General features: G+C 44.2%; 1 protein-coding gene across 2 annotated transcripts in view; it reads right to left on the bottom strand.

The window, feature by feature from the left end:
* The window catches only part of PARD3B (par-3 family cell polarity regulator beta), a 257,615-nt gene that overhangs the window by 12,667 nt on the left and 220,796 nt on the right, over window positions 1–24,152 (bottom strand). For both annotated transcript variants that reach the window (XM_068122712.2, XM_068122711.2), the window contains one exon: window positions 23,042–23,380. In XM_068122712.2, the coding sequence (XP_067978813.2) occupies window positions 23,042–23,380 (339 nt within the window). The remainder of the gene's footprint in view (window positions 1–23,041; window positions 23,381–24,152) is intronic.

Here is a 24,152-nt window from a genome sequence, read left to right as displayed (position 1 = left end):
ATATATTTACGTGACTTAGAGAACAAGAATAGGAGGCACTACTTTTCAACACACCCTCATGTATATATAGGAAGTACGTTACAAAATAAGTATTGTGTTAAACCCTGCAACAGATGCATTAACCACCGTCTGCCCTGCAGTCTCAACAGATGTCTCTCATTTTGTGAAGTTTTCATCTGTTCCAGCCTGATAGATGAGGCTTTAGTAGCTCAACAGCTACAAGCAATGGCTTAATAGTTCTGTTTATTCTGGGACATTTTCCTTCATAAATTACACAAATACTGCAGTTACCTTGCATCAGAGATTCCCAGTCTGCGTATGCATAAATTGTGTGCAACGGCCTGTGGTGTCGTATTGTGGTTTTTTTTGTTTTGTTGTTCAATCAAAAATAATTTTCCCATTTTTGTTTTTTTCCCATACATACAGTATGTACTGTTTATATATATATATATATTGTTACGTTTATGGGGATAGCTCATGAAATACCTTACTCCAGGTAGATTGTATAGATTAGTGTGCCCCGAATGTTGGGAAGAAGAAGAAGAACCTTCATGTAACTAAGTAGGGAATCCGTTAGGCCGCATGTCTGGTAAGGTTGTATATTTGTCTCCATACAAATGGTGGAGCTATGCTAATTAGTTAGGGCATAAGGTAACTTTCCCTGTATTTAAATATTGCCTCTGTGGTTTTCCCTTCGTTCCTTATGACACTCGCAACACCAGCCATGCATTCCGCATATACACTAAATAAAGTGACCGGATCTGAACATTCGAACACTACCATTGACGCCACCAGCCGAGTCATCGCCAGGGACAGCAAGAAGGGCAATGAGGCCCCGCCCCGAAAGGTGATGATTGGTCAGGGCAATGGACTGCTGCGATGGCGCTCGCTGATTGGTGCGCACGTGACGTCATCATCGAACCTTCCAGGACCAGGGACAAAAAGGCGAAGCAGCTGCCATCTTTCTCTCTTGGTCCTGGCTTTCATCCCGTCATGGAGCCAGTTTGCATTTACTCTCTCTCTCTCTTGGTTCATGGCTGACATCGCAAATGGTCACGGTTCATTTTCTCTCTTGCGCTGGGTTTTCATTACGAACTGGTCGCATTCTCTCTCTGTTCCTGGCTGCGGGGAAAGGCGGACGCATCTTTCTCTCTGATCCCGGGGGTGCTGGCTTCGTGACGGCTGTGTTCCGTGGCGTGTACGTCTTAGAGACCTCAGCGCTTTGTGGAGCATGGGACGGTGGAGGAGAGAGCTTTGGCTGCCTCGCATGGGCGGCTGGCAGTGGCGCAGTTCGCGCCATTGTGAGTTTCCCGCGCAATGACTCAGGGACCCGTTCGGCACCCGGTGGGGTTCGTGGACCATGGGAGGAGACTACAGAGTAGCAGGCAAACGCACCACACACATTTTTACTTTCGTTATTTTATTTCTCCCTGTGTCTGTTTCATGAGTCCGTGTGGAGACATCTCACTTTAGGAATTAGTTTTACATTCATTTCTTTGTTCCCTGGCATTTATTTTCATTAAACCCATTATTTGTACATTTCCCAATTAATGTCTGTCTTGTTTATCTGTCGTGGGTTCAAGGACGCCCCAGTGAAACCCGTGCAGGTAAGCCTTGTTTCGCTCCAACCTCACGCGTGTTTTTAAAATTTTTTTATACAAGATCGAGGCTCGTGAAAGAGCTAACATTAATCACACAAAAAGTCAAACCGACACACAAAACACAAAAAAACAAGGGGAGCGGCAGACAGGATGGGGAGAGAGGGGGAAGGACACAAACACAACATTTGAGAGCAGGGACATCGGGAGGACTTGGGGGGAGGTGGGAGAGGTATAAAACATATGAACACTGCAAGGACTCTGGGGTGAATTAGCGGGGGTAGAAAAGATCAAGGTTTTGAATGGGGGAAGATAAGAGATGGTGGTGAACAGCTGTTTTAAAGAAATGAAGGGAGGACTGGGATTGAAGGGAGTGGGGGAGTTTGTTCCAGAGGCGATAGAAAAGGGAAATGAAAGAGTGAAGGTGAGCAGAGAGCCGAGATTTCGGCAGTTTAACCATAAGAGGGTTGCAGGCAGATCTTGTGCGACCTGAAGGAATATTGGGGGGACAGAGCACAGAGAGAGCTGGCGGAGCAAGGCCGGAGAGGAGTCGGTAGAAGACAGAAAGACCACCTACCTGCCTGCGGTGAGTGAGTGAAAGGCCCTCGGAGTTAACTTCATCGCAGGAGATTCCAATGATTCTGAAAGCTTTGGCCTCAACAGCGTGAAGCCGAGCTAGGTGTGAGGCAGGAGCACCAGCCCAGAGGGGGGAACAGTATTCCATTGAGCTGCGGATGAAAGCCTTGTATGTGGTGAGGAGCTCAGGTGTGCCAAGGAAGGACTTCTCACGACGGAGGATGCCCAGTCGGCGACTGGCTTTGGAGGCCAGCTTGGAAATGTGGTTTTCCCAAGAAAGATCATGGCAGATAGTGAGACCCAAAAGCTTGAGCGACAGAACTTCTTGGAGAGGATTGTTGAGAAAGTAGATGGGAGGGTTTTCCAGTCGGTCCTTTCGGAGAGACATTGTAAGAGTGTGAGATTTGTCAGGATTGAAAGACATGTCCCACTTGTTTGACCAGTCTGTAATTTTGTCCAGGTCTGCAGAGAGTGAGGAGGCTAGACTGCCGATCTGAGGGATGAGGAATGAAGCGGCAGATAGTGGAGTCATCAGCAAAGAGATAGAGAGGATTTTCCAGAGAGTCGGAGAGATCATTGATGAAGACCAGAAATAGCACAGGGCCCAGAACACTACCTTGGGGAACTCCAGCCAGAACAGGAAGGGGAGATGAGAGAAATCCATTCAGGGCAACACGTTGCCTATGACCAGAGAGGAAGTCCGCAAGCCATGAGTGGACATTTCCATGGATACCATAGGAGGAGAGTTTGGTGAGCAGAGCTGGGTGCCAGACCGTATCGAAGGCACGTGATATGTCAAGTGAGACAGCTCTGATTTCCTGTTTGGCATTGAGGACCTCCATCCATTGTTGAGACAGCAGAAGCAACATGTCCAGATTAGAATGACCTGGTCTGAATCCAAATTGATGATCAGAGATCAAGCCATTGGAGAAGAGGAAGGATTTGATATCTGAAGCAATGATGGATTCCATGACTTTGCTGATAATTGGAAGCAGGCTGATTGGTCTGTAGTTGCAAGGATCTGTTTTTGCACCTTTTTTGTGTAAAGCGGTAATGTTTGCTGATTTCCAAGATGCTGGCAGCTGACCTTGAGCAAAAGAGAGGGTGAAAAGTACAGAGAGAGGGTGAGATAGAGCGGCAGAGCAGGATTTTAGGACCCGTGGTCTGATGCCGTCTGGTCCAGTTGCAGAATCAGAAGATAGTTGCAGAATCAGAAGATAGTGTTGAAGAGATAGTTTGGGTATGCCTTGGAGTTAAAGCTCGAATGGTCATCCGTCACCCAGGGGTGTTAATTCCCAGGGACACGACAATGTGTATGTATATATATGTATGTATATATATATATATATATATATATATATATATATATATATATATATATATAAATAAAATATATATATATATATATATATAATAAATAAAAAAAATATATATATGTATATATATATTGCGGATATGAGGATGGTATTTTTTTTGATTGTGTAACATTGTTGATTATGGCCCCTCCTGCCTCCGGAGTTGTGTAAAGGTAAAAAGGGCGTCCCGGTAGTTAATTCCATGAAACACCACATTGAAGGACACGATAAAACCCTTGTTCAGTAGCTTATATCTTATTATGTGTTTTAGAGTAAGGCCTTGTCTTCCACTAGAATGACACTCCATTGCACCGGGTGAAAGAGATAGATTCCCTTCATTCCCATTCCCAAAAACCTCCATTTCCCCCTTTCGTCATTGCCAAGCCTCGATTGCCAATTACATCCCCTCCAAAGCCGCCATTGACAACGAGGCAGGGTTGGGGAAGAAAGGCGGGTCCCCACCTCGTCAGAGAGGGGAGGAGTGAGTCAGCCCCACTCAACCAACCACGAACAAGGGGTTGGACTTGGAGAGAAAGATCAAGGAGGTTCGCGAAGGTTGAGGGGCGAGGCCTATATAACCCGCTGCGGGACGTTCCCCAACGGATCGCAGATGAGCTGAGAAAGGAGAGGAGCTTTTACATGAGACAAGCAGATGAGTCCAAGAGATGAGCTGAAAGGCTGAGCTGAGCTGTGTGGTGAGGTGGAAAGGAAAGAGCTGGGTCGTAAGAGAGAGCTGGGTTGTGAGGTCCAAGAGAGTTGAGAGTTGCACCGTTGTTGCGTGCGAGATACGAAAAGCCTTTGACAAAGAGCCGCTTCAACCAGCCCCGTTTCAACCAGCCGAGTGACCCTGCCGGCGTGCGCTGTAAAGCCGAATACAAGGAGCTGCCGGCGTGCGCTGTAAAGCCGAATACAAGGAGCTGCCAGCTCCCCGCTTCGTGCCCGGAGTGGACCCGCTCGCTGTGCCCTGTGATCCCACCTGCTCATCCCTCCAAACGATTCCTACCCTTCCATCCATTTGCGTAAGTGAGTTTGTTTTGTTCGTGCTGTCCTGGGTAGGTAATTAAGTCCGTATAAGCTAGTAATTTTCACTGTGTCACCTGCGTTTTCATGTCACCTGTAAATAATCGTGACTGCTCTTTTTGCTTATGTGTGTGTAAATAATAATAAACCCCGTTACTCTTCTGTACGTCTTCTTCTTCTTCCTCTTTGCATTCGTCGTCTTAGTCTTTTCCATATTGAGTAGCTGTGGCGCGATACGGCCAACGTCTGGGTGAATCGGGTTTAGTCGGGAAAAAAACTGTTCGGCCGCGGCGCCTCCGCTCGGCAAACAACATCCTTAACCACGGACCGTAACAATATATATATGCGCTAGGTGGATATACAGACTGTCATGTGTAAAAGTAAGTACTGTCACGTGATTGACACGGGGTCTACGGATAGTTTTATCGATCAGCGACTAGTGCATCAACATGGGTGGCCAGTTCTCGGGACAACCCGCCGGATCTTCATGGCCTCTCAGGGACTTCGGTTGAGCACAAAAGGGGCGTGTCGATTGAAACTTGTGATAAAGGGACGCACGTTCCCGGACGTGTATCTCATGGTATTACCTGCGTTATGTGCTGACGTTCTGTTAGGACTTGATTTCCTTAAGCGGCATGGACGTTTGGAAATAGACTTCGGTGGGCTGGACACGCTTGCTGTGTGCGCCCTCGCTCAAATGGACATGGAGCCTCTCTCGCTGTTCCCCAACCTGACCACTGATTGTACCCCTGTATAGCCGTCAAATCGCGGCGCTACTCTCGCGCAGACGCGCAATTCATTGCGGAGGAAACGGCCCTGCTCTTAAAGGACGGTATTATAGAACCCAGTAGGTCACCGTGGCGGGCCCAAGTCTTAGTGGTGCGGAGTGAGGCCCACCACCGGCGCATGGTAATCGACTATTCGCAGACGATTAATCCTTTTACACAGCTGGATGCCTACCCCTTACCGGGGATGGACGCCCTGGTACGCCAGGTGGCCCTGTATTCTGTTTATAGCACTCTCGATCTGCGTAGTGCGTATCATCAGGTCCCCATCTCTAGGGCTGATCGAGTCTTTACAGCCTTTGAATCGGGTCAGTGGTTGTACCAGTTCACCCGACTCCCTTTTGGGGTAACTAACGGAGTCCCTTGCTTTCAGAGGGCTATGGATGACCTCGTTGCGAAGGAGAACTTGACCGATGTCTTTGTCTATCTGGACAATCTTACGGTTTGTGGGTATGACCAGGAGCATCACGACGCTAATCTGAAATACTTCCTCGAGGTCGCGCGGAAATATCGCCTAACCATGAATGCAGCTAAGTGTCATTACTCTCTACGCACGGTAGACCTTTTGGGGTACATCGTGACCCATGGCTCTGTCTCTCCGGATAAGGAGCGTCTGCGCCCTTTGCTCGATATGGCTCCGCCTAGCGATCGGGCTTCGCTGAAACGCGCTCTTGGGCTGTTCGCCCACTATTCAAAGTGGGTGCAAAATTTCTCCGCGAAGCTCCGCCCCCTCGTGGCCTGTGACACATTCCCCATGGGCCCGGCCGCCATGGCGGCCTTCGAGGGCCTTAAAGCCGACATCGCTGGCGCCGCTGTCGCGATGATTGACGAGAGTGCCTCTTTCGTTTTGGAGAGTGATGCCTCAGATCATGCGATAGCGGCGACACTCTCCCAAGGGGGACGCCCTGTGGCTTTCTTCTCGCGGACTCTCACCTCCGCCGAGCGGAGGCATTCGTCTGTCGAAAAGGAAGCGTACGCAATCGTCGAATCAATTCGGCGATGGCGGCCGTATCTGCTTGGGCGGTGTTTCCAAATCGTCACGGACCAACAAAGCGTTGCGTTTATGTACGACACCTTACATGCTCAGCGCATTAAGAATGAGAAAATCACCCGTTGGCATATCGAACTCGCCGACTTCTGCTACACCATCAAATACCGCCCGGGGAAGGATAACCTGGTCGCCGACGCCTTATCGAGGCCGGCCACTTGCGCGGGGGTTGTCACTTTGGATGGGGCTGCGCACTTTGCACGGCACTATGTGTCATCCCGGTGTAACGCGTTTCGCGCATTTTGTGCGCGAGGGAAATCTGCCGTACTCGCTTGAGGACATCCACCGCATCTGCTGTGATTGCGCGATCTGTGCGGAACTCAAACCGCGTTTTTACAACCCTCCTATGGGGACGCTCGTTAGGGCTACTAGACCGTGGGAGCGCTTGGCGATGGACTTCAAAGGGCCACTGCCAATGTCGAGCAACTCTCGCTATCTGCTCACTATCGTCGATGAGTATTCACGATTCCCCTTTGCTTACACGTGCGGGGATATGTCGGCCGCCACGGTTATTCGGTGCCTGCAGAATTTGTTTTCTATGTTCGGGTATCCGGCCTACGTGCATACCGATTGGGGTGCGGTGTTCCTGTCCCAGGAGGTGAGGGGCTACTTGCTCCAGCATAATGTCGCTTCGAACTACACCACCCCATACCGGCCCCAAGCGAATGGGCAGATCGAACGCTTTAATGGGATTAGATGGCGGGCCGTCATGCTAAGCCTTTGGACCCTCGGCCGAGGCCTCGATAAATGGGCGTGGTCGCTACCTGCCACTCTAAACTCGATCCGGGCTCTCCTATGTACTGCCACCAACCAGACTCCTCACGAACGACTGTTCCACCACCCTAGAAGCTCCGGCAGTATCCAATCTTTACCCAGCTGGCTCACTGAACCGGGGCCCGCCTATCTCAAATGAGCGGTTCGCGCTAGCAAGTACGACCCCCTTGTTGACAAGGTGCAAGTCCTCCAGGCTAATCCCGAGCATGCTCGCGTGTTAACGGCGGACGGCCGCGAGTCTACTGTCTCCATACGCCATCTCGCCCCATGTGGGGACGACGACAGGGATATCGACGAACCCGTCTACGAGTCTATGGACTCTACTGAAGCTTCCCCTATGGAACTACCACCGCTACTTCCGTCGTTCCCCACTCCCGTGCCCGAAGGCGCTGGGGCACCCCCTCCGACACCCACCTCCGGCGGCTATTCCGACGCGGGGGACTCCAGGCTTGGAGACGCCATACCCGGTCGATTCCGAACACGAACTGGCAGGGAAGTTTGCCGCCCCGACCGCTACGGGTGGACCGACTGACGTGGATTGACGTGACCCATTCGATTATTGCTGACGCTTGCTTGCAACCTGCCGATGCGGCAGTATAGTTCTAACGGCGGGGAGAATGTAGTGAAATTATACCAAGGTGAACCCAGGGTGTGCTCGCTACAAAAGGGGCGTCTATAAGACCCGGGACTACCGGGGCGCACGTACACTCCAGCGGCACTCACTGTGACATAGTCCTGTAGTTTGAATGGTATGTACGCCCCTATATGCTGCGCTGATTGTTCTCTTTGTTGGAATCGACCATTGCCCATGAAATACTCTGATTTTAATGCCTGTTGCATGAATGTATTTTTACAGGATGTTACTTCAGATCTAAATGATATTAAACCTACCCAGAGGTCAAGTCGTGTCTGAGCTTGATTTTCACGACACACCCCATGTAAAGTTTTGACTTTTTCAACATATTTCAACATCCAGCTATTTGATCTTCATTTCGACAATATTGATAGATAAAGGTGATATAATATAACAAATATCATGAAACATTTACATTTTCTAGTCCATTGTATAATTTAAATAAACATAAATGCAAATTTCGCATGTGGAAAAAGTAAGTACACCCCTACATTTATCACGACTTCAAATATCTAAAATTAGAATCAGGTGCACCAGCTCAGGTGCAAATGATTAGAAAATTGTTGGAGAGGATCTTGGAGGAACCTGTCTTATTTAAACCTCAGACATTTCGTTTGGTTTGCTCTTTGTTGTTGAAGTGTGCGGCGTCACCATGCCTAGATCAGAAGAGCTCTCTGAGGCCTTCAGAAAGAAGGTTATAGATGCCTACTAGTCTGGGAAGGGATTTAAAAAGATCTCCAAACAATTTGAAATAAATCATTCGACTGTCCGGAAGATCATCTACAAGAGGAGAAGAATTCCAAACAACTGCCAACTTGTTCAGGCCAGGCCGCCCCAGCAAGGTCACCCTGAGAGCAGACCGCAAAATGCTGCAAGAAGTCTCTAAGAACCCCCAGAATGTCATCACGGGACCTACAGGTAGCTCTTGCCACTGTTGATGTCAAAGTGCACGAGTCTACCATTAGAAAGAGGCTGCACAAATTTGATCTACATGGGAGGTATGCCAGGAGGAAACCTTTGCTGTCCAGAAAGAACATCAGGGCAAGACTAAAGTTTGCCAATGAACACCCAGGCAAAGACCAGCACTTCTGGTACAATGTGCTTTGGACAGATGAGTCAAAGGTTGAGCTATTTGGCCACAGTACCAGAAACCATGTTTGGTGAAAACCAAAGACAGCATTTGACCACAAGAACCTCATACCAACTGTAAAGCATGGTGGTGGAAATATTATGGTTTGGGGCAGCTTTGCTGCATCAGGGCCTGGGCAACTCACCATCATAGAATCCATAATGAATTCTACATTGTACCAGAGGGTGCTTGAGGATAATGTGAGGCCATCTGTCGGGAAGTTGAAGCTCAACCGAAGGTGGACCTTGCAACATGACAATGACCCTAAACATACCAGTAAATCCACCCAGGAATGGCTGAAAAGAAAGAAATGGAGGGTTCTGGAATGGCCAAGTCAAAGCCCGGATCTAAATCCCATCGAGATGTTGTGGGGGGATTTGAAACGAGCTGTGCATGCAAGAAACCCCTCAAACATCGCACAGCTGAAAGAATTATGCATGGTGGAGTGGACAAAAAATTCTCCCAGTCAATGTCAGAGACTGGTAGACAGTTATAAGAAACGCCTACTTGAGGTTGTTTCTGCCAAAGGGGGCAATACCACCTATTAGAACCAAGGGTGTACTTACTTTTTCCACATGCAAAATTTGCGTTTATGTTTATTTAAATTATACAATGGACTAGAAAATGTAAATGTTTCATGATATTTGTTATATTATATCACCTTTATCTATCAATATTGTTGAAATAAAGATCAAATAGCTGTATGTTGAAATATGTTGATAAAGTCAAAACTTAACATGGGGTGTACTCACTTTTTCACGTGACTGTATGTATGTATGTATGTATGTATGTATGTATATATATATATATATATATATATATATATATATATATATATATATATATATATATATATATATTGTTGCGGAACCCAACGTCGGCCTCTGGTTCCCCTTTGAGGGGGGATTAGTCCCCTCGTTTGTTACTGACCGACGTGGTCCCCGAACCTGCACTGCGACCTCCTGAAAGGCCGGTGCACAGCCCCGTTCGTGACCGCGGATAAGATGGTAATTTGCCGAGCGGATGGCAGCCGCGGCACGAACTGTTAACAATGACTAGACCCGATTCTCAAACGTTGGCCAAATCGTGCCACAGGTATTCAATGGGGAAAAGACAAAGACGACGGATGTGAAGAAGAAGAAGACGAAAAGGGTTTGAAATACGACTATAATTTATTACGACTATTTAGAACCAAAATAAACCAAGGAGGAGGAAGGATAATAAAATAAAATACAGAAGAAGAAGCGGACACAGTGAAAATTCTAGCTTATCTATTACAGTCTTAATTAACCCAGGACAGAACAAACAAAAGACAGACTCACACGAATGGGGAATGAAGGCAGGAACGATTGGCTGGAAGGAGGGGATGGTCCAGGTGGTCCACAGAGCTGGAAGGATGCAGGTCCTGTTCGTGTAAACGGCAAGGCTCGAGGTGAGCGGCCGCCGACCCTCCTCAATCTGGTTCGCACGGCGGCGTTGCTTCGTAGCAGCGGGTCAAAACTGCTGTCGAAGCTCAACTCAACTGCGGTGGACTCAACTGCGGTGGACTCAACTGCGGTGGACTCAACTGTGGTGGACTCAACTGCGGTGGACTCAACTGCGGTGGACTCCTTACTCATCTGCTTAAGCAGTCCCTCCCAACCCCCTTTTATGAGGCGCGTGGCGATCAAGCCGCCGGCCTTTGGAAATGCCCATCGGGTCGCTCCCCGCAGTGCCGATTGGTGGGCACGGGCTCTCTGGCTCCACCCTTGATGACGATGGGCGGGCACGCCCTTCTTCCCCGAGCTGACCACGCCGTAATGGCGGCAAATGCAGTTGGCAATCGAGGCTTTGGGAATGGGAATGAAAGGGAATGGAAATGAAAGGGAATCTACTCTATTTGAGTTCGGTGCAATGGAGTATTAATTAATGGAAGACACAGCCTTAACCTGCATAGAATAAGGAAATAAACTACCAACAAGGAGGAAATCTATGATTGGCTAACGTGATTGTATATATGACCTAACTAAGGGACGCCCTTTTGACCTTTATACACAACTGGAGGAAGGAGGGTGATATTTTACCATTTACTACACAATAAAGAAAACACAATTCTCATATCCACAACAATATATATATATATATATATATATATATATATATATATATATATATATATATATATATATATATATATATATATATATATATACATACATACATACATACATACATGTATATTGGAACAGGGAAGGGAATTAAAGTGAAAACCGACGTTTTCGTAATAATACGGGAAGAAAAAAGATCATCAACCATCAGATAGACCAGTTTCTTGCAAATAACGTTGGGTAAGACCAGAGAACTCTCTTTGGCACCACCACCTATCCACACCAGGCCTCAATCTTACAAACCCTATATAAATGTTTGGAGTATTTTAAAGGTAATTTACAATTGTCAGATAAATGTTTTGTCGTGCTGTCCAGCAATATAAACGTGAACACAAGCGAATATAAGCAAGCGATGGAAATACATAAGGTACTCCGCAATACTTTACTCGCACTGAAGTGTGTTTTGTGTACAAATGAGAAGATAAACAAGAGGAGGGACTATTTGGGAATCGGGGCTGAGGGTTAACGAGGATGCTTCAATGCAAGTTTGTCTTATGTGTTTAGGTTGAGGAAAGGAAGACAAGAAGCTAACAAGGTCCACTCTCTTCACGGCCCTACCTACAAACCCTGCCGTGACCGGGTTTAACATGAACCCGTTGGTATATGTTTAACTTGAACGTTCACACGAGTGGAAGATCGTTCCACAAATTGATTCTCTCCAAAGGGGACGGAAGCAGCGCACATACAGACATCAACAGGAAGATGGAAGATGCAGCGATATCAAGCGGCATCCTCCACCATTTGATCTTGGGCAGGACAGAGTAACTTCTGTTCAAATAGACAGCACTCAAACTCTCTACAAATTCACAGCACGACTGTATGCAACTATTGGGCCGTCTTATCCCACCCCGTTCCCCCAACATGGCATTTAACCCTCTAATGACAAAAGCTGCCTTTTGCACTGGAGAAAATGGATGCTTATTTCGGGAATAAGATCGGAGGATATGATTGTGGAGGCAATAAGAAAGTTGTCATTACGTTCCATTGAGTTTCCTCTGAAATTGCAACATTTTCTGCTCGTTTACAAAGTGCTGGTAATACGGGAAATAAAAACAACCATTTGTGTTTTATCTGAATCATACTGGCAGAGGACAAAGAAAGAGGAATTAACTTTGGTTTTGGACGTACAAAGCGCTCCCAAAACTGGCTGCCAAACACACACACACACACACACACACACACACACACACACACACACACACACAGAGGTGGATAGATTGAGACCTGGTAGTAAGTCTTCATTCTATCTCCTGAAACCCACTCAAATGTGGAGTTAACAGGCAACAACTTACATGCACACACGCACAAACACACATGCACATAAACACATATACATGCACACACTCATACAAATACACACAAACACGAAGGTAGATACTTTGAGACCTGGGAGGACTCTGTTCAACCTTCTGAAAGCCACATATGGAAATAACAACCAATGACACACACACACACACACACACACACACACACACACACACACACACACACACACACACACACACACACACACACACACACACACGGAATATGTCACACAAGAAACCAAAACGAGCCCCAACAATTGCAAAAAAGAAGAAAGAAAAATATAAAACGAACTGTCAACAGATAGATATACACAAACAACTGGGAAAACGATAAGAGCAGGATGGTATAAAAAGAGTTGGACAGATTGGGAGTAGACAAAGAAGACTCTTTGCAATGGCTAAGAAGAGGTCAGCTCATTTGGGATGGAGAGCAAATTATAAATGCCCACGTTATAACACTACACCAATGGCTTTAACAAAATGGCGGGACTGAGTCAATCAGACAAGTGTAGGTTCTGCAAGGTTGAAACAGAAAGTATGAGCCACCTCCTATCGGGATGTAAAAAAAACTCATGTCAGAGCAGCTGTACACCCAAAGGCACAACAAAGTATGCGAGTATTCCACTGGCACATCTGCAAAAGTCTCAATTTCCCAGTTACAGAAAACTCATGGAAACATGAACCAAAAGCAGCCACTGAAAACAAGGAAGTAATGCTCACGTATGACCTAATGATCCCATCAAGTGTGAACATAGAAAACAAAGCATTGCGACTGGATATAGTAGTGAGGTACAAAAAAAGAAAAGACCGCATTGCTAATTGAGTTATCAGTCCCCAGCGATTTTGGCCGAAACAACACAGAAATCAAGAAATTGACCAAATACGAAGACCTCAAAAATGAAGTCACAGATACTGGAAGCTGAAGAGCACTGAAATTGTACCAGTAAATATTGGAGCAACGGAAATGATAAAGAAGAACCTCACAGAGATCTTAAAAACCATCTTTGTGAATATTATGACAAACAAACTGCAATTGGAATACTGGGAACTGGAACTGCAATACTTCGAGACCTGGGAGGACTTCGATCCACCTTCTGAAACCTGCATATGGAGATAATGACCAAACACACACACACACACACACACACACACACACACACACACACACACACACACACACACACACACACACACCTCCTTACTGTGCAAATAGTTAAACAAAATAAAAATCAGATCTAGTATCAATAAACCATTTTGATTAATAAAAAGCTCCACCAGATCTTGATGGACGAGCTCCTTTTAAGACACAATGACCCGGAATATGCAGCAAGACCATTTGGAAGTGAGACCACACAGTGTAAATGGCAAACTGTTATTTGATGGGAGTTGGAACAATTCCTGCCAGGATGAGTGCAAATGATCATGTGCTCTACTGGTGCCGCCCTCGTGCACGGATTTACAAGCCTTGGATCGGAGTGGGACGCGAGAGGTGTGGCCAGCTGGTCGTGAGAGCCTCTGTGCAGAGAGGAGATAACAAGCAGTCTCTTCCTTCCAGGCAAAGTGCCTCTGGGTTTGAGTTAACCAGGCCTTGTTTGTCTCTAATTTCCTCTTTATGGAAAGGCTGGCTCTGTTTTCCTGAACCCTGAGTGTTTTTCTCATGGAGGAGCTCGTACATACTGTACAGTATATCACATTCTGCACGAAGACATTTAAAAGACATAGGTGTATTTTTCCATGAATCACAAGGACCTTACAATAGACAATAGGCACCCTCATTTTGTACTCGTATATATGGAATTTAAACCTGGGTTTCCTGAATCACGAGCCATGGGTTCAGATGGGAACAATTGGAGGCCAACTTAGAATAATGCACCTTCCGTCGCCATCATACCCAACGAGGATTTTGATGAACCTCTGACCCAAATGCATTTTGCTTGTTTCTTCATAGACATGATGTGCAAGACAGTTCTGGCTGTGTGAGCTTGGCGACCGGACAAAGCAAATACGCTTCCGGATAAGTTTGTGGCTCCCCGTCAGCACAATTGCCTATCGTTCATAACGTTTCCATTCAACAAAGTTTTTCTCCATATCAAAGTTAGTCGATCATATGCTTGAGACAAAAAAACGTTTTTAGTCCTTCTCCATGACAATTGCACTCGCTGCTGCCCATCAGCCAAGCTTAACTATCGAACTTCATTCTCTCTCGTGTGTGCGGTAGAAACAGAAAGTACAAGCCACCTCCTATCGGGATGTAAAAAACTCATGTCAGAGCAGCTGTACACCCAAAGGCACAACAAAGTATGTCGAGTAATCCACTGGTACATCTGCAAAAGTCTCAAAATCTCATCTCTGCCATCAGCCAAGCTTAAATATCGAACTTCATTCTCTCTCGTGTGTGCATCACCTGCCTGCTGGTTCATTCAATTAAATGGCTGTGGACATCCCATTGATGGAGTGTTCTCTGTAGATTAGGACAGAAAGTGAAACACAGTCAGGGTACCAGCACACAATGGTCTACCCTTTTCCAGAAAGGTACCATGATATCTGAAACATCTTCAAGCGAAAGCCTAAAAATGGAACAGCCGGATGAAACTCCCCTCTGAAGGATAGCAATTCTAACCAATGGATTATGAAAAGTTTAATTCGAGTCTAGTTTTTCAAGTATTGGATTATAATAAGCCTGAAAATTTAGACTAGCATTCGCCTTCGTAAAATCCGTCGATGAGAAATCGAGACGAGTGCTTAAAATTTCAGGAGGGGATGAAACAACTCATTCTGGAGATTCAATTTTTGTAGGAAGGGAAGACTAGTCCTGAGAAGGTCATCAGTCTCATGGATTGCTTAACATTTCAGGAGGGGGTGACACAACGCATTCTGGAGATTAAATTTTTGTTTGAAGGGAAGACTAGTCCTGAGAAGGTCATCAGTCTCATGGATTGCTTAACATTTCAGGAAGGGATGACACGACTCATTCTGGAGATTAAATTTTTGTTGGAAGGAAAGACCAGTCCTGAGAAGGTCATCAGTCTCATGGATCGCTCAACATTTCAGGAAGGGATGACACAACTCATTCGGGAGATTCAATTTTTGTTGGAAGGGAAGACTAGTCCTGAGAAGGTCATCAGTCTCATGGATTGCTTAACATTTCAGGAGGGGATGACACAACGCATTCTGGAGATTAAATTTTTGTTTGAAGGGAAGACTAGTCCTGAGAAGGTCATCAGTCTCATGGATTGCTTAACATTTCAGGAAGGGATGACACAACTCATTCTGGAGATTCAATTTTTGTCGGAAGGGAAGACTAGTCCTGAGAAGGTCAGCAGTCTCATGGATTGCTCAACATTTCAGGAAGGGATGACACAACTCATTTGGGAGATTCAATTTTTGTTGGAAGGGAAGACTAGTCCTGAGAAGGTCATCAGTCTCATGGATTGCTCAACATTTCAGGAAGGGATGACACAACTCATTCGGGAGATTCAATTTTTGTTGGAAGGGAAGACTAGTCCTGAGAAGGTCAGCAGTCTCATGGATTGCTCAACATTTCAGGAAGGGATGACACAACTCATTCGGGAGATTCAATTTTTGTTGGAAGAGAAGACTAGTCCTGAGAAGGTCATCAGTCTCATGGATACAATAGAGAAGAGTTTATAGAATAATGTAGAGTAATAGAGACAGAGTTAGATTCATTATTGTTCATGATGGAGCAGAGTGAGGAAAGAAAACCGATTCAGAAGAAATGAAGGTGTCTCTCCTCTTTATGGAAAGGCTGGCTCTGTTGAGGGGAGAAAGGAGTGACAAGCTGATGGTGAGGGGGGAACGGAGTGACCCCTTAAGATACGGTCACTTTCAGAGCCTTATTATCAGGAATATAAAAGAGCACAGCGAAAGAGTGTACGGTACTGTGTATAAAGTGGTGGGTAGAATAAGGCTGTGAAGAATGGGATAATTGGATTTGAACCTGTGGGACATGTTTGAAAGACAAGCTTTTGGAAGGATGGGAAGCGTTCGATGGAGGGGTCAGGGAGAATGGCAGCAGAAATTGAAATGTAAAAGCAGCTCGTTCTTCCGACTGAGGGAACAAGACAAGATGGGCAGGAAAGCAGTGAGAGGATGACGTCATGGAAACCGGGTTCTCACAATGATGTTGCCAAGGATGGGGGGGGGGGGGGGGGGAGATTTGTTTTGTTATGGAGGACACAAGAGTTTATATGTGTAAACAGTTGTTTGCAGGCTTAGAGGGTTAAGACTTTACAGAGGGATGGGAAACCAGAAAGAGAGGGTGATGGGTGGGGGATACCCTTGTAGATGAAGGAAGGTATAGAAAATGAATGGGAGGGAGGCATAAATGATGATCGTTTGTGATATTGGTGATACAGTATAGATAGAGGTTAAAGTCTACAAGGTACAACAGTTTCTTGATAATTAAAATACATGGGAATTGTTTAATTTATTTTATATCGTCCATCTACAACGGGTGTACATAAATCATGTATAGAATGAAGACATTAGTAGACATCATGTGACCTATAAGGGCATTAGTACACAGGAGACAAATGCATATATGAGAGGATGTGGGATTTGAGCTCGGGTTTGAAGCGTCATGAACCGTTTTGTACATATAAAGGAACACTGAACAGACCAACACGAATTCGAATGGAATAATTCCAGTCGGGTCTTTTGTGGACAACTCAAGCCAATTGTAATACCGTCATCGATGAACAGTTCTCCAGCTGCAGACAAGTGAGAGGAAGAATCGCAAAAATTATTGGTGGATTTCCTGTGAATTTTCTTTCCACATCACGAAGATCTTCACTTAAGGAGGTCTTCATCGCTTCAGCATTGTGTGATTTCCTCCATACTACAATATTTACTAAGCAGATCAATAAATAACTTGACATTTTACGTTAGAGGTTACAAGTGGTGTGACAGAACTTTGGGGGTGACCCCAGCACTGTCGGTTGTATGGCAATTCACTGTGCCTAGGTCGTCTGTCTATCCAGATATTCCATTTTGCTCCAACTAAGGCCTAACACTCGAAACATTAACCACACCTTAGAGGGGATAATGTGAGACTTATTACCGTAAAATGGGGTGAATAGGGACAGCAAGGTGAATAGGGACACAAACTGAAAAAAAGTTCGGAAACTTTTTTCGCTGAAAATTGATAACCATACTGATTTGTTGATATTTGGGTTGAAAGTGAGTGTTCTCTTGTTTTTTTAAAAAGCAACTTATAGTCCCTATTAACCCCATATATGGGTTAAATAGGAATAAATAGGATTTTTATGGCTGTCCCTATTCACCCCGTTTTACGGGTGAATAGGGACAGTCACTAATACAAAAAATAATAATCAAGAAATAGGGACAGTTTGGAGAAACTTTTTATCCCATTTTTTTTTTCATTGGCACCGTGGTTTATATTATGGGTGCATATTATGTGCATCCATCTGAGCTATCAATTTAGCAATAAGTTGGAAACTCAGGATTGTTTCTTGATTTTTTTTTTTTTGTATTAGTGACTGTCCCTATTCACCCGTAAAACGGGGTGAATAGGGACAGCCATAAAAATCCTATTTATTCCTATTTAACCAATATATGGGGTTAATAGGGACTATAAGTTGCTTTTAAAAAAAACAAGAGAACACTTTCAACCCAAATATCAACAAATCAGTATGGTTATCAATTTTCAGCGAAAAAAGTTTCCGAACTTTTTTTCAGTTTGTGGCCCTATTCACCTGCTGTCCCTATTCACCCCATTTTACGGTACTGGGTAAATATATAAGCAAGAGTTAATAGACTTGGTGCAAATGTCAACTCGTAGAACAGCCCACATGTGGTAAGGCATTGCTATATTTGGTACTTGGTAGAGATTCAAACATGGGAGAGCAGATTGAGGTTTGAGCAGGGAAGGCTGGGGGAGGCATTTAGTGACGAGTGAGGATAGTACTGAAGAGGACTTAAGTTGCGAGTAGAAACCAAGGTCAATGAGATAAAGACTTTAGACTTCAGAAAGTCAGATTCAAAGGGGATGAGGCAGGAACTAAGTAAAAATTGATTGGGATCTTGCAGGGTCAGGACGGGAGGATTATAATAAAGTGGCAAGCATTCAAGGATACCACGGGCAGGGTGCAGCGGAAATTCATTCCAGACAATAGCAAATTAGGAGTGGAAATAAAAACATGGTTAGGCAAGGAGATTAGGCAGTGCGTGATCGAAAGGTACATAAAGGTTTTAAAAGATACAAAGAAAATGGATCCGAGGCAGATTGATAGAGTTGCTAGAGTATGCAGAAAGGTAGTTAATGAAACAGTAAGTATGCTAAAAAAAAAAAGGAGGTAATTCGAGGAAGATATCATCAGGAATATCAGGCAAAATAATGTTTTTTAAAATCATGTTCATGAGAAGGAGAAGTTTAATAAGACGTTTCAGAGCTCTTCCTTATATCCCACCTTCCCACCCCTATCCACCTTTTACACCTGTGATAGGATGTGTGATGAGATACAATCATCATTTTTTTTGAAGACATATGTTTTTTAGAGGATGATATCCCTGACCCATTAGCACAAAAATAAAATTTTATTTTATATTTTAATATATTTTATAGTTTTTATAAAAAATAAAATAATAAGCCAGACAATCGTTTTTTTAAATATGACTATTTTCACGTCCGGTATGCAAATGAGCTACTTCCGTCCATTCGAGTGACGTCATGGGTGCACGATTCATTGACAGAGCGAACGTCTGCATTTAATCACAAGTTATTCTGACGTTCAAGATGTCGATGTGCCAAGCTTTTAACTGTTCGAATCATCGAAAAATTTGTCCACATAACCCAGGAGTCGTTTTTTTTTTTTTTGCATCCATGACTCATGAAAAGAGCATCAACGTTGTGCTTTATGGTTGAAATACCTAGGAACAACCAAATTCAACAACAAAACGTATGTTCAATCAAAATATCGTGTTGTTTATGAAGACCACTTCAAGCCTTCAGTGTTCGTATTTGATCAATAGGCTCACTACCTGGGAAACAAGTCTCGGATATTGCAGAAACACGATGCCGTACCGACACTTTTCAGCCACAAATCCAACACAGTGCCCCATTGCGACCCTCTATGGTTCGTAGACATAATACTCAAATACAAAGACAGACAAGACATTTTATTTTAACATTTTGCCAGAATATTATCCTCTGCAGCTTTGTTGATGTCGCCCAACCACCACCCTCCCCCCCCCCCCCCTCAACCCTCGGGCGGTCAACTTGACGCATATTTTCATGATTACTGCAATAAACCATTTCTTTCCCATAAATATATATGATCAAAAGGGTTCTTCCCCTCTCTCTACCAGTGAGTAAAAATAAAAGAAATCATTGATTGATTGGGATATTATTGCTTTCGGCTTCTCAGTCTTCAGCTTCCAGAGCTGTCTGCCCAGCCTTCTAGCTAGTATTGTGCCATTGCCGGCGGAGTGTACCGGGCTAGACATGGGCAAGACTTACATGTTGATTTGAAGACAAGCCCATGTGAGCCAAGCTCAGAGCTATTCCTCAAGTAGTTATCTTTGTCCCTATCTGGATGTGAACACATGATCATGAACATTCGCTGTTTGATAATATCTCAATACAATCGTGATTTTGAGTTTCCACCTAAACACCACTATTACTCTTCCTAAGGTGGGTAGGACGTTTCTAAATTTCTCAATACAATTATAATTTAGATTTTATTTATTTATTAGTATTTCATATCCGCCCTTTATCGCTGGTAGATTTGTCTGTTTTGGTTGTCACGTCAGATCGGTAAATATGCGTTTGCATCAGGAGTATTTTAACATTGTATTTACCCTACACTCGCAAAGCGAAAATCAGGGTTCAGCATTCGGTTAAATATGTGAGGCATACGTACGTGTCTGCATTTTTAAAATTCATTTTCTCGGCAAACGTTGGTCTGATTGACACTAAATTTTACAATAGGAGCGAGTGCCTCCACTTGTAGAATTTCACGAAATTTTCACCATATGCGTTTGCCTCCTCCTGTAAAAAATTTTAATGATAATTATGACATCATCGGTCACGTGGTACAGGTGCCATCTTGGAAAAACTTCACACCTCTATATCTCTGAAACTGCTACATGGAAAAAATTGAAACATGATGCGTTGTCAAGCACTCCCCATGGGAAATAAGATATGTTAATGATGATGTCATCAGTGCCTTCCATATGATGTCATAATTCAACAAGTATAACGCTTCATCTGATCACTATGAATTATTTTTTCTCTGCAACTGTTGATCTGATGGACACAAAATTTTAACCATAAAATAACTAATTAAAATAACTAATTAACTAAATAAATTTTAACCATTTTAACCATACATTTCACAGGCACCCTGCTCTGTCCCCCAATGCCTCAAGTATAACGCTTCATCCTCAAGTATAACGCCTTAAGTATAACGCCTCAAGTATAACAGCAATTCAACAAGTATAACGCTTCATCTGATCAGTATGAATTATTTTCTCTCTGCAACTGTTGAACTGATGGACACAAAATTTTAACCATAGGGGCGCCTCCTCGTGTAGAATATTTTAATGATAATTATGATGTCATTGGTCACGTGCTACAGGCGCCATCTTGGAAAAATCGAAAAACGTCGCACCTCTATATCTCCAAAACCGCTCCATGGAAAAAATTGAAAGGTGGCTCATTGTAAAGAACTCCATATCGGGAATAAGTTTTGTTAACGATGACGTTATTTGTGCCTTAATGATGACGTCATAATTCGACAGGGACAACGCTTAGTCTGTTCAGTTTGAAATTTATTGAGTGTGATCTATGAAACAATTATATTAGAGAATATACATTTATGATGTTATCCCTCACGTGGTCTGGCAGCCATATTGGATCAAACCATTAAAAACAGAAGAGTTGGCTCTCACCAAGTTGACTGTGCAGGGAAATTATTCTATGCATACCATCTAGTTTGTTATATTAATGCTACAGTATCAATGGAATGAAAATATAGAGATGTTGTTTGAAGCAGAGTGAGGAAATGAAGTGGGGTTTCCACCCGTGACATTGGCGGATTCGGCATTTGTAGTTTCGTAATTCGGCATATTTCGAAAAATAATTGTGAAATTATATCTTTAGAAACAAAATATTTTGTAATGCAAAATTTACAAGAAATGTGTATGTGCTATTTTGGTTAGTAAATTGAAACTAGGTGCACTTTTTCAGTTGTGCACCTGTGACAGTCATTCAAATAGACGAAAATAGCTCATCTGCATAATGAAAGTGAAAATAGTCCGATTTTAAAACACGGTTTTAAAACTGCTTATTATTCTCCCAATTTTTTTTTTTTTTTGTGCTAATGGCTTAGGGATAACATCCTCTAAAACAGATCTCGTCAAAAAAATCCATGATTGTGGCCCTTTAAATATATATATATATATATATATATATATATATATATATTCACACACATATCACCAGCCACCCAATTACACTACCATTGGAATAATCCTGAACAGGTAGTGGCTGGAAAAGCCCGCTTGTGCCTCCTCACTCACCACATTCAAAACATCACTAAAGACCCACCTGTTCAACGCTGCATTCAACATTCAACCCACAGCATTTAACCCCTGACTATCTCTTCTCCTTCTCCCTCCTTTTGCTTTAAATATTTCCCTATTGATTCTTGTCTTGTCTTTTTGATTCTTGTCTTATATATATGCCGTATATCGCTGCTGTTTGTTTTCTTGATTCTTGTCTTTTTGCAATTGTTGTTTTCATGTATTGTTATGCATTATGTTTTCCACTCTGTCAAAGCGCCTTTGGGCTTCTGGAAAAGCGCTATACAAAATAAATGAATTATTATTATTATTATTATAATCCATGATGGTAGAGAAGCAAATTGGATTGAGAACTGACTCTGGGATACGGTGCAGAGATTGGTTGTAAGTCGGAGTATGTCAAACTGGGAAGTTGTGAGTGGATTACCTCAGGGACCAGGACTAGGTCTGGGGCCTTAGCTGGAGGGTAAATAAAATGAGAGTTAAGACACCAGCAAGGTTGGCGTATTTCGCAAAGAGAGACAATAATGTTTGGAATGATGTGCCAGGGAAGGTGATCGCAGCAGTGAGAGTAGAGACATTAAAAAATAGAATTAGTCGGGGTGTGTGGACATGACAAGGGCATGATGGGACAGAATGACCTCCTGTATTGATATTTCTGTGTAAAAGGGCAGAAACCTTGGTGACACCATTGCCCATAAATGATGATCCATATTACCATTACTATGTTCTTAACTACATCACAATTACTTCATAATCATCTTTGGTGTCTTCTCTGCACCGCTTCACTTTTTGTATAACCCAAGTGTCCTTTGCACTGCACGTTGGATAAATGTCAAAATATGAAATTTTAACAAACCGTGATGGCTCACACAGGAGATGGACAACAGTGGGTGCTAGGTCGACAAGCCAACAGAGGAGTGGGTGGAAAGAGACCGACAAGAGAAATACAGACACGAGATAAGTGTGAAGCAACAAAGCTCCAAGTTGACAATATGGACAGAATCAGCAGGTATAGACGACAACACCAGATGATGACAGAACATTATCTTGAAAAATGCAACGATTAATAAGCTTTCTTATCAGAGAACTGGTCTTCAGTACCTTTCAGGTCTTGTTGAATGGCGGTTTTTGTCCACTTTGGCATACAGAGAATCAATGTCAAAATCATCCTTGGGATTGCACTGCTGCTCAGCCCTATGTTCCACTGGCTCCCCTCCCGGCTCGTCAGCCCAAACCCGTTCATAACCCGGTTCTGGAGAGCCGTCATCACCCCCCGGCATGGGAATCGGCCCGGCAGGCTGTTGCGTGGGCTCTGGGAGAAAGCAAGAGACCCGAGCGTAGGCTGGGTCAAACTCGTCGTCCTCCATCTCAGGGAGTGCTGGCGTTGGCCCAGACACCATAGGCTGGCACTCACGAAGCTCCGCGTGCTTGGCCTGAATCCTGCATGGAAGGAAAACAAGAGTGTCACATGGAGGCATCACGCTGTATGTATGCCTGATAGACCCTGGAATGCTGGCTATTTAATTCAAGGTGATCTCTACAGGTTACAGAGATCAAGGATTTTTAAGAAACACTTTTCCAATTTGTAATGCTTTGCACGAATATAAAATATTGCCATTGATGGTTTTGTGAAGTTCTAGTGGGTTTATCAAGGACAGACTGGAGGTACGCAGGCAGGTTGGTGGTCTTTCTGTCTTCTACCGACTCCTCTCCGGCCTTGCCCCCCCCCCCCAGCTCTCTCTGTGCTCTGTCCCCCAAATATTCCTACAGGTCGCGCAAGATCTGCCAGCAACCCTCTTATGGTTAAACTGCCAAAATCAAGACTCTCTGCTCACCTTCACTCCTTCATTCCTCTTTTCTCCCGCCTCTAGAACAAACTACCCCACTCCCTTCAATCCCACTCCTCCCTCCAGGTCTTTAAAACAGCTGTTCACCACCATCTCTTATCTTCCCCCATCCAAAACCTTGATCTTTTCTACCCCCGCTAATTTCACCCCAGATCCATTTTGAAATATAACCCTGGTATAACTCTGGTGTTGGGCTAGCGGCTAGGGTGCCAGCTTAGGATACCTAGGATCCTGGGTTCGAATCCCGGTCGATCGCTGAATTAACACCAGGGGGGTTGACTCAGCCTGTCATCCTTCCGAGGTCGGCTAATTGAGTACCAGTTCACTGGTAATTCCCTGCTTGTCGTAAAAGGCGACAAAAAGGG

Source organism: Myxine glutinosa, chromosome 7 (genome assembly GCF_964187855.1).
Source record: "Myxine glutinosa chromosome 7, kmMyxGlut1.1, whole genome shotgun sequence".
Classification (NCBI taxonomy): Eukaryota; Metazoa; Chordata; class Myxini; order Myxiniformes; family Myxinidae; genus Myxine; species Myxine glutinosa.
The sequence above is the reverse complement of the archived record's forward strand: the minus strand, read 5'-3'. Positions and strand labels throughout refer to the sequence as shown.